We start from the raw sequence: 12,672 nt of genomic DNA, 5'->3' as shown, positions 1-12,672 counted from the left end.
AGCTGTCTGGGTGGCGATCTTGGAGGTGAACCTGCTGGATGTGGAGGTCCTGGGCTGGTGTGGTTACACGAGGTCTGCAGTTGTGAGGCCGGTTGGATGTGCTGCCATATTCTCTGAAACGCCTGTGGAGACGGCTTATGGTTGAGAAATGAACATTCAATGCACGGGCGACAGATCTGGTTGACATTCCTGCTGTCAGCATGCCAATTGCACGCTCCCTCATTGCTTGTGGCATCTGTGGCATTTTGCTGTGAGACAAAACTGCACATTCCAGGGTGGCCTTTTGTTGTGGGCAGTCTGAGGTACACCTGTGCACTACTCATGATGTCAGATCAGCATCCTGATGTGGCACACCTGTGAGGTGGGATGGATTATCTCAATATAGCAGATGTGCCCACTACCACACATTTGGACTGATTTGTGACCACTGTTTGGGAGGGATGGTTATATTGTGTATCTGGAATGAATTTTAGGTCTCTACGTCCATCCCATGGGGAATGGGAGAATGGGAGCAGTAACAAAGGTGTTGCGTTTATATTTTTGTTGAGTGTATGAAGAAGAATATTGTGAAAATGTATATTGTATTTTAAGTTTTTCTACATGCATAGAGCACTACAGTGTGTAGCATCAACCATTAATCCATTAATTAAGGTGTTTTTTTCCTTTATTTATTTATTTTTTAATTTTAAAAAAGGGCTACTATTGGCTTTGGGATTAGTGCAAAAAACAAAACAAGGGAACTTGAAGCAGCAGGGTTAATACTCTCACAGCACTCTGTCACTCTATATACTGAACTAAGCAATCTTGCATTCGAGTTGTGTGATTGGTTGAACCATGAGTTAGGGACAAAAGAAAAAAATCACAATATGCACTAATACTGAGTTCTTTCATCACTGCATCAGTCGGTTTTGATGTTTGCAGATGACACTGATCTGCATTGAACGTCAGGAGCAGGTGGAATAAAGCCTGGAGAGGTGGAGGTATGCTCTGGAGAGAAGAGCAGCAAAAGTCAATAGAAGCCACACAGAATACATGTGTGCAAAAAAGGAGGCAGCTGTAAGACGCAAGGAGTGGAGGTAGTGCAGGTGACGTTTTAATAAGGAACAGACAAGCACTGGAGAGGTGAAGGAGAGTCCAGGGAGGGTGGAGTGGGTGGAGACAAGTATTGGGAGTGATTTGTGAGAGAAGGATAGAGGTAGAAGTGAAAGGGAGGGTTTACAAGATGGTAAGATTAGAAATAAGCATTTTTTTTAATGGAACAACTGAAGAATAACAACACACATTAGACTGGATGAGACCAACCAGATGTTGGCAGGACAGGAGTGGAAGGGCGTAGTTGGTTTGGCCCCTGTTCAAAAGTAACAGCAGAATATCCTTAAAAATTGGTCACTACTAAGGTGGGTGCACATGGTGATTCTTAACTTTTAATCAGTCTAATGCTTCAGACAATCACACCATCTTTTCGTCACTTGATCAATATAATGTCAATCAATCATGTAAAAACAGACTACGCTGTATGGAACTTCTGCCATCAGAGTTCAGCGAAGACAAATTTGCACAATAAGGGCAAAGCTGGCAAAAACGATTCAATGGCCACCTCAACAATTTAATAAAACCTTTTCTTCAATCATTTGCTAACATGTATATTTTTTTAAACAAAACAGTGCATTAGCAGTGGTGCTTTTGTAAAGTGTCAGGAAGTACCAGCGCTAACTCTGTTAGACACAGTGCCATTGTGTTCATCATTTAAAGAGAGAATCCTCTGTGAAATAATGAATTCAATGAATAATGTACTACATACAGAAATAATTTCTGTCTGGTCCAGATCTGATCAACATCTTGCCCTGAGACGCTTGACATTCCTCCACCAGAGAAAGAGAATGAGAGAGGCACACAGTGAGGCAGTGTCCTTCAGTATTCAAAGAACCAACAGATTGTTTCCTCTCATGTTTGGATTTCTGAAGGCAGAAATTCCATAAAGACCCCCTGCCAACCTGCCCGAGGACACGGCACACTCCAACCATGCTGCTTCAAAGGCTCTCCAAAAGCTCTCTCAGTGTGTATGTGTGTGTCCATGTGTGGGATCCCGCAAGAAATACCAGTTTTCTTGTGCGTGCATATAGATGAGGGTGTGATTCTGCATATAAGCATTTCTCTGTGTGTGCACAGAGTACAGGAGTATCCTTCCTTGTACAGGAAGTAGTCATGCTAGGTAAACAGGAGTGCAGGCTAATCCAGTGAGGAGTGGGAATTCTGCATTAGCATTTGAATAGTACTCAGCAGCACGAGCATTGCTGACAAAAGACACATCCTCTGTCCTGGCATACACTCACACACAAATGCTTGACATGTACTAAAAAAATTAATGTTTTTTAGCAGCCACAGACAAGTAGCTTAAAGGTTCCTTCTGATTAAAAAATGGCAACCTGCTGATTGTTTTCAAATGTTGGAGGTGTGTAAATGTTACCTGCCTACCATTTACACACCTCTGCAAAGACACACCTTTAATCAACCATGTCAATAATATACCGTAATTGTCGGGCTATAAGCCGCTACTTTTTGCACAAGCTTTGAACCCTGCGGCTTTTAGTCAGGTGCGGCTTTTCTATGGATTGTCCATGATTTTTGTCATATCGTAAGACGATTTGTTTTGTTTGTTCCGCTGTTGTACGGCACTACGTTGCCTGGCGGAAGGGCACGTGATCAGACACACAGTATCGGGGTTCAAGAGTGGTATGTTGGTCACGTGTCCATCCGCCAGGCAACATAGTGCTGTACAAGTAGCGCGAAAAACAAACTTCAAATTAACGCTACGCGTTCAGCGGGAGTCGTGGATGACGAGCGGCGATAAACTTGCGAAAAGCAAGTTATGCTCAACTCCACCATTGGATTCTGACAGCGTGGAAAAGTGTGAAAACATCCATGATCAAGGGCTGGACTGCTGCATTATGGAGAGGAGGACACCGCCACGGCCCTTCAGAGGGTGTTCGACTCTGACACTGACAACGAGGATTTCTTTGGTTTTGCAAGTGACAACGAATGAAAGAAGCTGAGAATGGATGACGTAGCCATCCTGAGCCTGTTCGTATCCGACACTGGAGGAGAGGACTTTGGTGGTTTTAGTGCGCAGGAAGAAGAGAAAGATGGTGGTGAATGACTTGACTTTTCTTCTTGTTAAAGCCGTGTCACTGCACCTGAGCCTAAAAGGTAGTCTGAATCTATTTTTCTGGTGTGCTGTAGGTTATTGTTATGTACTACATTTGTTACTCATTTATGAAGCACAGTACATGTTTCGTACTTGTAATTACCGCTACTTGTACACAGAGATGGGCGTAATCTGATTACTTTTTCGAGTAACGAGTAAAGTAAGGGATTACTATTGCAAAAATGGTAATTAGATTACCGTTACTTTCCCGTAGGAACGCTGCGTTACTGCGTTACTAAAACCGTGATTTTTTTGCGAGAATGTCTCACGACAGTGACGTAAGCGAGTGCGCCGTTAGTGACAACAGCTGTGTGCAGATCAACAATGGATAATATATCGAGTGCGGGAGAGAGTATGAGCGTGCAGCGTTTAAAGCGTGGAAGTACTGACCTTACTTTGAGTTTGATTCCATAAAAAGTGACAAAAACATTAGCGTCCGTTGTGCGTGGGAAGAAAACTTCTTTTTAAAGCGAAAAAATCCCTAAACTTCCAAGCAAGTACCGAGTGCGCAACGACGTAATGGGAGACTCACAGAGAAAGTCGCGGATTCTTCAAGTGTTTTACTTGCATCTATTTGAAAGAGTGAGTGTAAACACAAAAAATATTTTATTTTATGTGCTGGAATGTGCAGAAAATAGGTTTAAATGTTAAACTAATTTATTCAACTCAGAGAATGTTGCATATAATTACATTTTTGCTTGATGCATAAAGTTAAAAGATTAAAACTGATAAAACAAGTTAAAAAAAAGAGATTTTTCCATTTGATTACATTTTGTATGATGGATTATGTAGAAAAAGTAGAATTGGGCTGAAAGATCTATCGCTTTATCACCTCTTCAGGTTGTAAATCATGTTTTTAAAAAGTAACTAAGTAATTAATTACTTTTGAAAATAAGTAATCAGTAAAGTAACGGGATTACTTTTTTGGGGAAGTAATCAGTAATTAGTTACTGATTACTTTTTTCAAGTAACTTGACCAACACTGCTTGTACATATACCTAAAAAGTTATGCAAATATGTACCCATAACTTGTTTTTCAAAATATTAATAAAAGGGGTGTGTCTCCAAACAGCCATCTCTTTCCTGACAATTCCCTTTGTGCATATTCTCTTACATATGATGAGTCAACATTGAAACACCTGCGGCTTTTGGTCAGGTGCGGCTAATGTATGTAAAAAACAGGATTTTCCCCTGATTTTAGCTTGTGCAGCTAATATTCAGGTGCGCTTTGTAGTCCGGGAAATACGGTACTTACAGTGTAATTAGGTCAACAACAAGGATAGGACCCTATGTAAGCGGTACATGATTGCATGCATGTTTCATTACCACAGGAACATACATGTTTGTTTAGAAATCTTGCTTGTTCAATTTCCGAAGTGCAACTAGGATTAAGATTTTTTTCATAAACAGAAAGGATAAAGTTCCAGAAGTGTGACGTATTGTCCACCTCCTATGGCCTTTCAAGAATTCGTGAGATTAGCTTGCATTTATACAGCACGAACCTTGTTTTTTTTGTGTCGTAATTCCTGCCCCACAAACATTCCTGCTTCTGCAGTGGAATTCGCGATAAACCAGAAACGATCAGGGTGGAGTTTGTAGTTCTGAATGCCAAACACACGCCTTGAGACTGCATTCATTCACACAAAAACAAGCACTGTTTGCCAACATTGAAACAGCTACAAGCAAATTTAGACTAATTCAAACGAGTGTAAAAAAGAACAAAAATAAAGGAAAATTATTATATTAACTAAGCATTCGGTCAACAACAACAAAAAAGATGTGCAAAGACTTAGATGGCAATAAGTCAAACATAAAGCTACAGTCACAAAAAAGAGAGAAACAGTGATTGGAGACCACGCCACAACCAAAATTACTGCGATCATGTGTAATAAACTAAAAATCTCACTGCATTTGAAATGTTTCCTTTGAAGTTGGGCTCCAGGTCTGTGACGACTTGCAGACAGTTACTGTCTGCAATAAGGTGGAGTCAGACTGCCATCAGTCTCAGGCTGGATGGGAACGAATTGTCAATTAAATGCCATCTCTTTGTTGCAATATAACAATTATTTGTGATATGTCATCAGTAATGACAAATCTGTTGCCAAACCCAGAAATTCATAATAACTACTTACATTTAGAGTCTATAGCCAGAGCTCAGAGATTAGAAATTGTTGTACTTTTCAGCAAAGACTAAGTGAGATTGATTGGAACATGTTGGCAATCTGTATTAATGAATCAGCAGTTATTTGCAAACCTTTGCCAGTCTGTCTGAGAATGATTGCAGGCAGTTCTAGTTGGACCGTGAATATCTGAAGACAAGTTGCCTTCCATTGTATTACCTGTGCAATTATGTTGCAAACAAAATTAGTCACCATGAGGTTTATAAGTAATTATATTCTCAATGTCTGTGCAACCAACATATCGCTGCAATTACTTAAATTCAGTCACTAAATGTGAAGAAGTATTCAATGTAATCACTGAGTACTCACCAACTGTTCCCAGTTGTGAGGAGGTGACTCTCTTATTTTTATTCTAATGTGACAGCAAACGTGCACACACTCATTTCTCAGTCACACAGTCTGCACAGTCAAATTTCACATGCACATTGACAGCTTGCATGAACTCAGGGGTGTGGATGTGGATAGACAAGCTCATTTTGCATGCACAAACAGAAAGAATATTTTAAGTTTAATGGGACAGCTAGCAGAGTGTATCATCAAATATTGCACAAAAGGATTTTACACTGAATTAGGAATTTAAAACTAAGAAGTTTCTGTTGAGCAAAATTCCTCAGACAAGTTTCCTGTTTTTTTATAGATACATTTGGTTTGATTCCAAATGTTTTTCTCTCTAATTAAGACTGTATCACTTCTCTAGCGCTCCTGTTTAAACTTGCATTTGGAGAATACACCACGGCACTAGAAAGAGCCAAATATATTCTTCTTTTCTTATGATACAAGCAGACTGTGTGCATGGTAATGATGATACCAGGCAAATCTGTACCTACAGATTTACACTGGGTGTGAAAAACTGTAGGATTAAGTTGGCAAGTCTGTATCTGGCTGGGTATTAGCCGAGGTGCATTTCAGCATGTGTGTCCTGACTTGAAAATGATACATTCATTTTTACACACACACACACACACACACACACACACACACACACACACACACACACACACACTGTTCTGCTGAATGAACAGCGATTCTCTCATTAGCTTGTAGGCTCACAGCTTACCGAACAAGTCCACACAAGACAAGACAAGACACTCTTTTTTTCCTCTTCTTTTGATAGGCTAAAGTGGTTGCAGCTGTTTCTATCCCTCCAACTGAAGTAGTTTAATTACATTTCAGATTTGAGGCATTTAGCTGAGAATCTTATCCAGGTCAACATACAATGAGAGCAACAGCAGATTAAGCTTCATTGCATGAATTATCAGCAGTTTGAAAACACCTCCCTATTCACACAAAATTAAGGCACGCCTCAAAATTAAGACGATTCATATTGTTCCCGAATTTACATTATTGTTAATGAGGGGGCATTTACAATAATGTAACGTTCTACATAAATTATTGTCAAAAATTACAATTGCTTTGGAAGTCAGCTGCTTAAGGGTTTCTCTTGTTCAGCATAATCACGTTGATCATCACTGAGTTAGCTTAACCCTTGTGTGGTGTTCGTATTTTTGTTACTCAGCCAGTGTTCATGGGTCTGGTGGACCCGCTAGAGTTTTGGCTTTCCAAATTAACACTATCAAACAATTTTATGTTAAATTACTCAACAGATGTTTACTTCATCCCAATTACAAGACATATGAACAGCAAACATGGTTAATTTTTTCCCTTTACCTTTGTTAGATCACATTTATGAATTAATGTGCTTCTCGTTTTTCTTTTATATAAAATGTTATAAATAAATCAGTTATAATCAAGTGGAGTGAGTGGAAAGACACAACACATTTACACGTGAAAAAATAATTAATTGTTTAATTTTTCTTTTGAAAAAAACTGAACACGGGTCTCACAGACCCGAACACCATACAAGGGTTAACTCATCTCTGCCAGGCCGTCCTTCTTCATGATCTAGTTGTGCACAAACACATGATTTGCCACTTCAGTCACTCCAACTCTGAAGGTCAATGCAGAGGCACATCACCTGACCATCATCACCCATCTGCCCAGCTGTTCCCCAGGTGTCCCTAGATAGTCCATCCATCATCTCACAGGGTGAGACAGTTTGTCTTTCAAATCTGACAGCAGTCAGCTTATACTTTCATCCTCTATATGGTGCAATGTAACACAGTTTTTGGGTATACACACACATTGTGACTGACATACGACTCTGTATTCTTAAAATAAAAAAAGTCTAATCCACACACCATCTGTGCAAACTTTATTTACAGCGTACTTCAGCTGAACCAAATCCACCTACAAGAGCAAAAGAAGGAAAGGGCTGCTGTAACTGTATCTCCAGTATATGCATTTTAAACCCCTTCGAAGCACAGCCAAATGCAACGTAATAACAGTTTGTTTTTTAACAGCAGCAGCTTCACTCTTATTGCTTGTGTGCAAAGGTTTCATAAGCATGCTACTTAATAACACGTCTCCAACATATTTACAGTTTAGATTGAAAAGTCTCAAATATGTTTCTTGTAGGTGTCTCGCATAATTTCGTTTTTTTAATCCTACTGCTAGGGCAGGGGAGGAAACAAGCCACCGCACCGCTGAGACATCCAAGGAGTATTATGCTCCCCTCTCAACAGGTAAGAAAATCACATTAGCACACTACATCAGAATTCTTTAACAGATAGCGAGGCGGCGGTCTCCTTCGATGGATATACAATAAAGCGCCTGTAACCCACTTCTTGCTGTCTCATGTGGCGATTTTTGTAGAACATAACATAGAGGATGAAATTTACAGCTGAGATTTCAATCAGCGCTATAAAACTGCGGACTCTATATATGTAGTGCGCTATATATCAAATGGACATTTGAACACATCTCTAGTATCTTATAAGAGATGAGTTTCCCAGATCATCTGATGAACCACTCCAACTTTTTAAGCCCCAAGGAGTGAGATATACATACTTTGCTCCAAATTGTATACTCTGACTTCAGTGCACACCCTTTGCTAGCACTGTGGTTTTGCTTTCCTGATCTTTTTAGTATTCTATCAAACAAATGTTGAAATCTACAGTCACGGTAGAGTGACAAGGTGAGTAAGACTGTCACGAATGATGACTTATCTTCCTGCTTTTGATTCAGTCTGCGAACCTTTCTGCCCACGCAGACAGAGCATGCTACTCTATAATAGTCAATACGTGCACACAGTCAAGCACACGCACCTGCTGTTCAAACCTCCTGTTTAAGAAGGGCACCCAATCAAAATAAAGTTGGATTAAAGGGAGAAAGATGGAGTTAAAACAGCTCTTTTTCAGACAGAGAATACCTACAGCTGTAGGCCTCCATTGAAAAGCTGGTTGCAGGTTTCAGAGAAGCCTAAAGCTTGATTTATCCTACGTCGTAACTTTCATAGTAACTGGAAACTCCTTTTATTCCTACACAACAACTTTCCACAGTATTCGAGTTATTGCGTTGTGCTTCAACCCGCATTATGTTTCTTGGGAGGTGCACACCAGGTAGAAGGTTGCAGTGTAGGGTTAAAATAGGGTTCCGGTTATGGCATAAGTTACGACATAGAGCTGACGCAGAAGTGTAAGTCTATTCTGTATATATAGGATGATGTGAAGAATGGAATTCCTGTGAAGCAGCTTTTACACTAGCTCTAAATTCACTGCACTGTAACAGATCACACATACACTCACAAAAATAAACGCACACTGCAGGTGGTCTAACTGCAACGTGGGTTTCTGCTGTGTACTCAGAACTTTCTGAAAGCCTTCATTCAGTGCTTAGTGTGCACTTTAGCAACAAGCAAACATTAACAAGGGCCTCGGGGAGGTCAGAGGTCTGTACGCTGGTGTTGAAGAACAAATAATGTGATTCGAGTACATGCATATTAATTTCAGAAAAGCACAAAGAACACAACAGCTTATGAGAGATCTTTCCTACTTCATATGCAGAATTTATTTTTTGTATTTTTTGCAGTTTCTATAAACACATGTTCCTTTGACACAGACTGCTGAGTCCCAGCGTGTGGTGGAGATGCTGAATATGTAGCAGTCCTCACACAGAAATGCCCTGCACATACACGCTGGAGTGGTACTTCCATCTAAAAATCTTGCATCTTGGATCCTTATTCATTAGATTTATTCAGGTAAAGTACATTGAAGCGGATGCATTTTACCTGTTGTGCCTCACAACAAAACAAATTCCTGACCCAGAACACTCTTTACAAAGGTCAGCTACAATTTATCTTAAGCATAGATAATCTTTTCTTGATAAATTCATACAGTATCCCTGCTAATTATGTGGTTTATACCATGTATGACAATCTCACCATATTCTTACGGACATTCGGTCGATCGGGGCTCAAGAGTTAGCAGTTCGTCTTGTAATCGGAAGGTTGCCGGTTCGAGCCCCGGCTCCGACAGTCTCGGTCGTTGTGTCCTTGGGCAAGACACTTCACCCATTGCCTACTGATGGTGGTCAGAGGGCCCGGTGGCGCCAGTGTCCGGCAGCCTCGTCTCTGTCAGTGCGCCCCAGGGTGGCTGTGGCTACAATGTAGCTGCCATCACCAGTGTGTGAATGTGTGTGTGAATGGGTGGATGACTGAATGTCCTGTAAAGTGCTTCGGGGTCCATAGGGACTAAGTAAAGCGCTATACAAATACAGGCCATTTACCATTCAGTTGGGCTGTTACACAATTCCTACATGGTGTGCATGTGTGCGCTGGCAGCTCTGTTTAACAAGGTAAGAGAGACAGGATCAATACGTTTATACCCCCAGCTACAGTGAACATGTTGCGGGTCTTTTGCATAACAGACGTCCTGCAGTGAACACAGGGCATGGGTATCAAGCTGGGTCGAAAATGAACCCAATTATCTTCAAAGGAACCACTGCAATCTGATAACTGAATTAAACAATGATAAGAGCTCTGATAGTGGATACTGAGCGTGCAACACTTCATTAAAAAAAGGAATGAAATTTAAAATGACAAACTGAGTATTACCTCACAATTTACTGAGTTGCTCTGATAGGAATACTGTAGGATTAGAAAACTGATTTTTCACTGATAATAAATCTACTGAAAAATAAAAGTTTTTAACTTGCAACACAGAAGACAACATTTAGTTTACTCTGGGAGTCAAGTCAAGAAAAGCAATCAGAAGAAAGTTGGGATCTTTGGTGGCATTTGCTCTCATCTCACCTTTGAGATGTTTTAGTCTTGTTTTTAGTCCACTGCATGGCCAAAGTATTTTACAGGTCAAGAATTCACCAATACATTAAGAGAAAGTGCAACGATTGAAAGAGCTCATTAGTGATGTTTAGGTCCACCGGAGGTAATTACAAAGAGTAAACACTTTCCCCCCATCATTAAACTTCACTAGACTTTTTTTTCTGACAATTTGGTTGCTTTACTTAAGATTAATGTCAAAAAGGACTTTCTCATATTGGAGCAATTCTTTACAACTTTTTTTTCCGTTTCCATGTCTGTTTCAGAAACTCCTTCACTCGGGATTTGGGTTCATGATGCTGCTAAAACTAGTGCGACTGCCCCGAGCTCCGCAGACGTCCCGCTTAAGTCCGCCACGCGTACACAGCAGGTCATATTTTTACTTCACCTGGTTGTAGGTTGTCTCTCCTGCTACTCCGCCTCCCCCTGCTACCGCTCCTGGACTGAGCTCCGGCAACCTCCTCCGGCTCAACACCAGCAGGTAAACCAGCGCTCCCAGCCACACCAGCACCGCCACGGCCACCGCCAGCCTCCGACAGAGTCGCTTCATTTTCCGGTCAGGAGGAACCGGCGGCGCCCGCAGCCCGGCTGCTGTCAGAAGTCCATTTCACAGAAGCGAGAAAAGAAGTGAAAGAAGCGGACTCGGAGCCAGCCTCCACTCACTGACACGGCAGCAGCGTGCCTGGTCCCGCTCACTGTAAAGCACCGACTACACGCTCGCTCGCCCTCACTCTCGCTCCTTCAACTCACAGAAGCGCGAGCGCTTCTCTGACACGCCTGACAGCCGTAAGCGCGTGCGCTGGTGTGCGCGAGCATGTTATTGTGTGTGTGTGTGTGTGTGTGTGTGTGTGTGTGTGTGTGTGTGTGTGTGTGTGTGTGTGTTTCGCTGAGGGAGTCCTGGACCCTCCTGAAGGTTTGACTGGGAGAGCATGGAGCTCCACCTGGCGACACCCGCAACTACTCCACTAAGGAGGAGCCCGAAACAAAATAACAAGGAGGAAGAAGAGAGAAGAAAACTGAGAGAAAACAAAGGGAGAATGATCAGTTAGGTCAGCATGACAGGCATTGACTGGGGAAAGATGTAGGCATGCATTTACTTGTTTCCTTGCTCTGATAGATTATTGTTTATCTGTTGCATACTTTTGGATTTTGCAGTTTCTGCTCAGCCAAGTTATCCAAGTTTGAGTTTATCGATAATAACCAATGTGGAAAACTGGCAGATTATCATAAATTAAAATAAGTTAGTTGCAGTTTCTGAAAAGTGTGAAGAATAGGAAACTAATATGAAGTACTGCTTAAAGGTACTTTTTGTAATTAACCTTGACAGAATGTAATTAAAACCTTCACCATCAGGGGGCAGAGTCTTACCACGTTTATAAAGCTGCTTTCAACTAATCCCAAATGCCTGATTTAGACTTCTTCAGTTAATCTTTTTAGAGTCTGACATGTAACTTATGTAAGTGGCCGACATTGTTGCTAGAATTTATACTTGCGTTATACGGTCATTTCCGTGTGTTTGTGCCCCGGTGTTTTGTATGTGGTACCAGCTGATAGAAAAATAAAATGTTGGCGTGGTTGGATTTTATCGGGTGTATACATATTTGTCCCTCAAGTTTTTCTACTTTGTTGTACATTCCCCCAAATCTATTCCATTACTGATTATTTCTCCTTATACTGCGGTGACAATTGTTATTCTCGCAATGATTCAAAAACTGGAGGGACTTTTTTTTTTTGCTTGTTAGGTAAAATGTGTAAACCATTACACTAAAATTTCCCAAACTGGCAACAAGGATATGAGGAAGTGGCATGAGGACTGATGCATTCATCAAAATGAGAATCCTTCCCTCTGACCAATGCCAATTAAATATGACGTTCAACAACACAGCATCACACATTGTTTATGAATGTTTTTGTTATAGTCCAAGTCCAAGAAGTTATGGCCACTTTTAATTAAATTCATTACATGCTGTAATGTTGTAAGACGTCATGCCTATTTTTAATAGCACCCTGAAACAGTGAAGGTAAGTGCAGTAAGTTTGATGAACTTAAATAAAAGAAACAACCTATGAGTAAAAAAAGACAAGTTCTTTAAAGAGCCCTTCTCCCACCAA

The 12,672-nt window shown here is 40.9% G+C and overlaps 1 protein-coding gene across 1 annotated transcript in view; it reads right to left on the bottom strand.

Annotated features, from left to right (window-relative positions):
* Window positions 1–11,421, bottom strand: part of galnt14 (UDP-N-acetyl-alpha-D-galactosamine:polypeptide N-acetylgalactosaminyltransferase 14 (GalNAc-T14)) — a 238,557-nt gene extending 227,136 nt beyond the window's left edge. Inside the window, exon 1 of the mRNA XM_076874145.1 lies at window positions 10,950–11,421. Coding sequence (XP_076730260.1) covers window positions 10,950–11,111 — 162 coding nt within the window. The 5' untranslated portion in view covers window positions 11,112–11,421. The remainder of the gene's footprint in view (window positions 1–10,949) is intronic.
* Between the last annotated feature and the right edge of the window lie 1,251 nt (window positions 11,422–12,672).

Source organism: Maylandia zebra, linkage group LG15, assembly GCF_041146795.1.
Source record: "Maylandia zebra isolate NMK-2024a linkage group LG15, Mzebra_GT3a, whole genome shotgun sequence".
NCBI lineage: Eukaryota > Metazoa > Chordata > Actinopteri > Cichliformes > Cichlidae > Maylandia > Maylandia zebra.
Note: the sequence above shows the minus strand (reverse complement) of the source record. Positions and strands in the feature narration are given on the sequence as shown.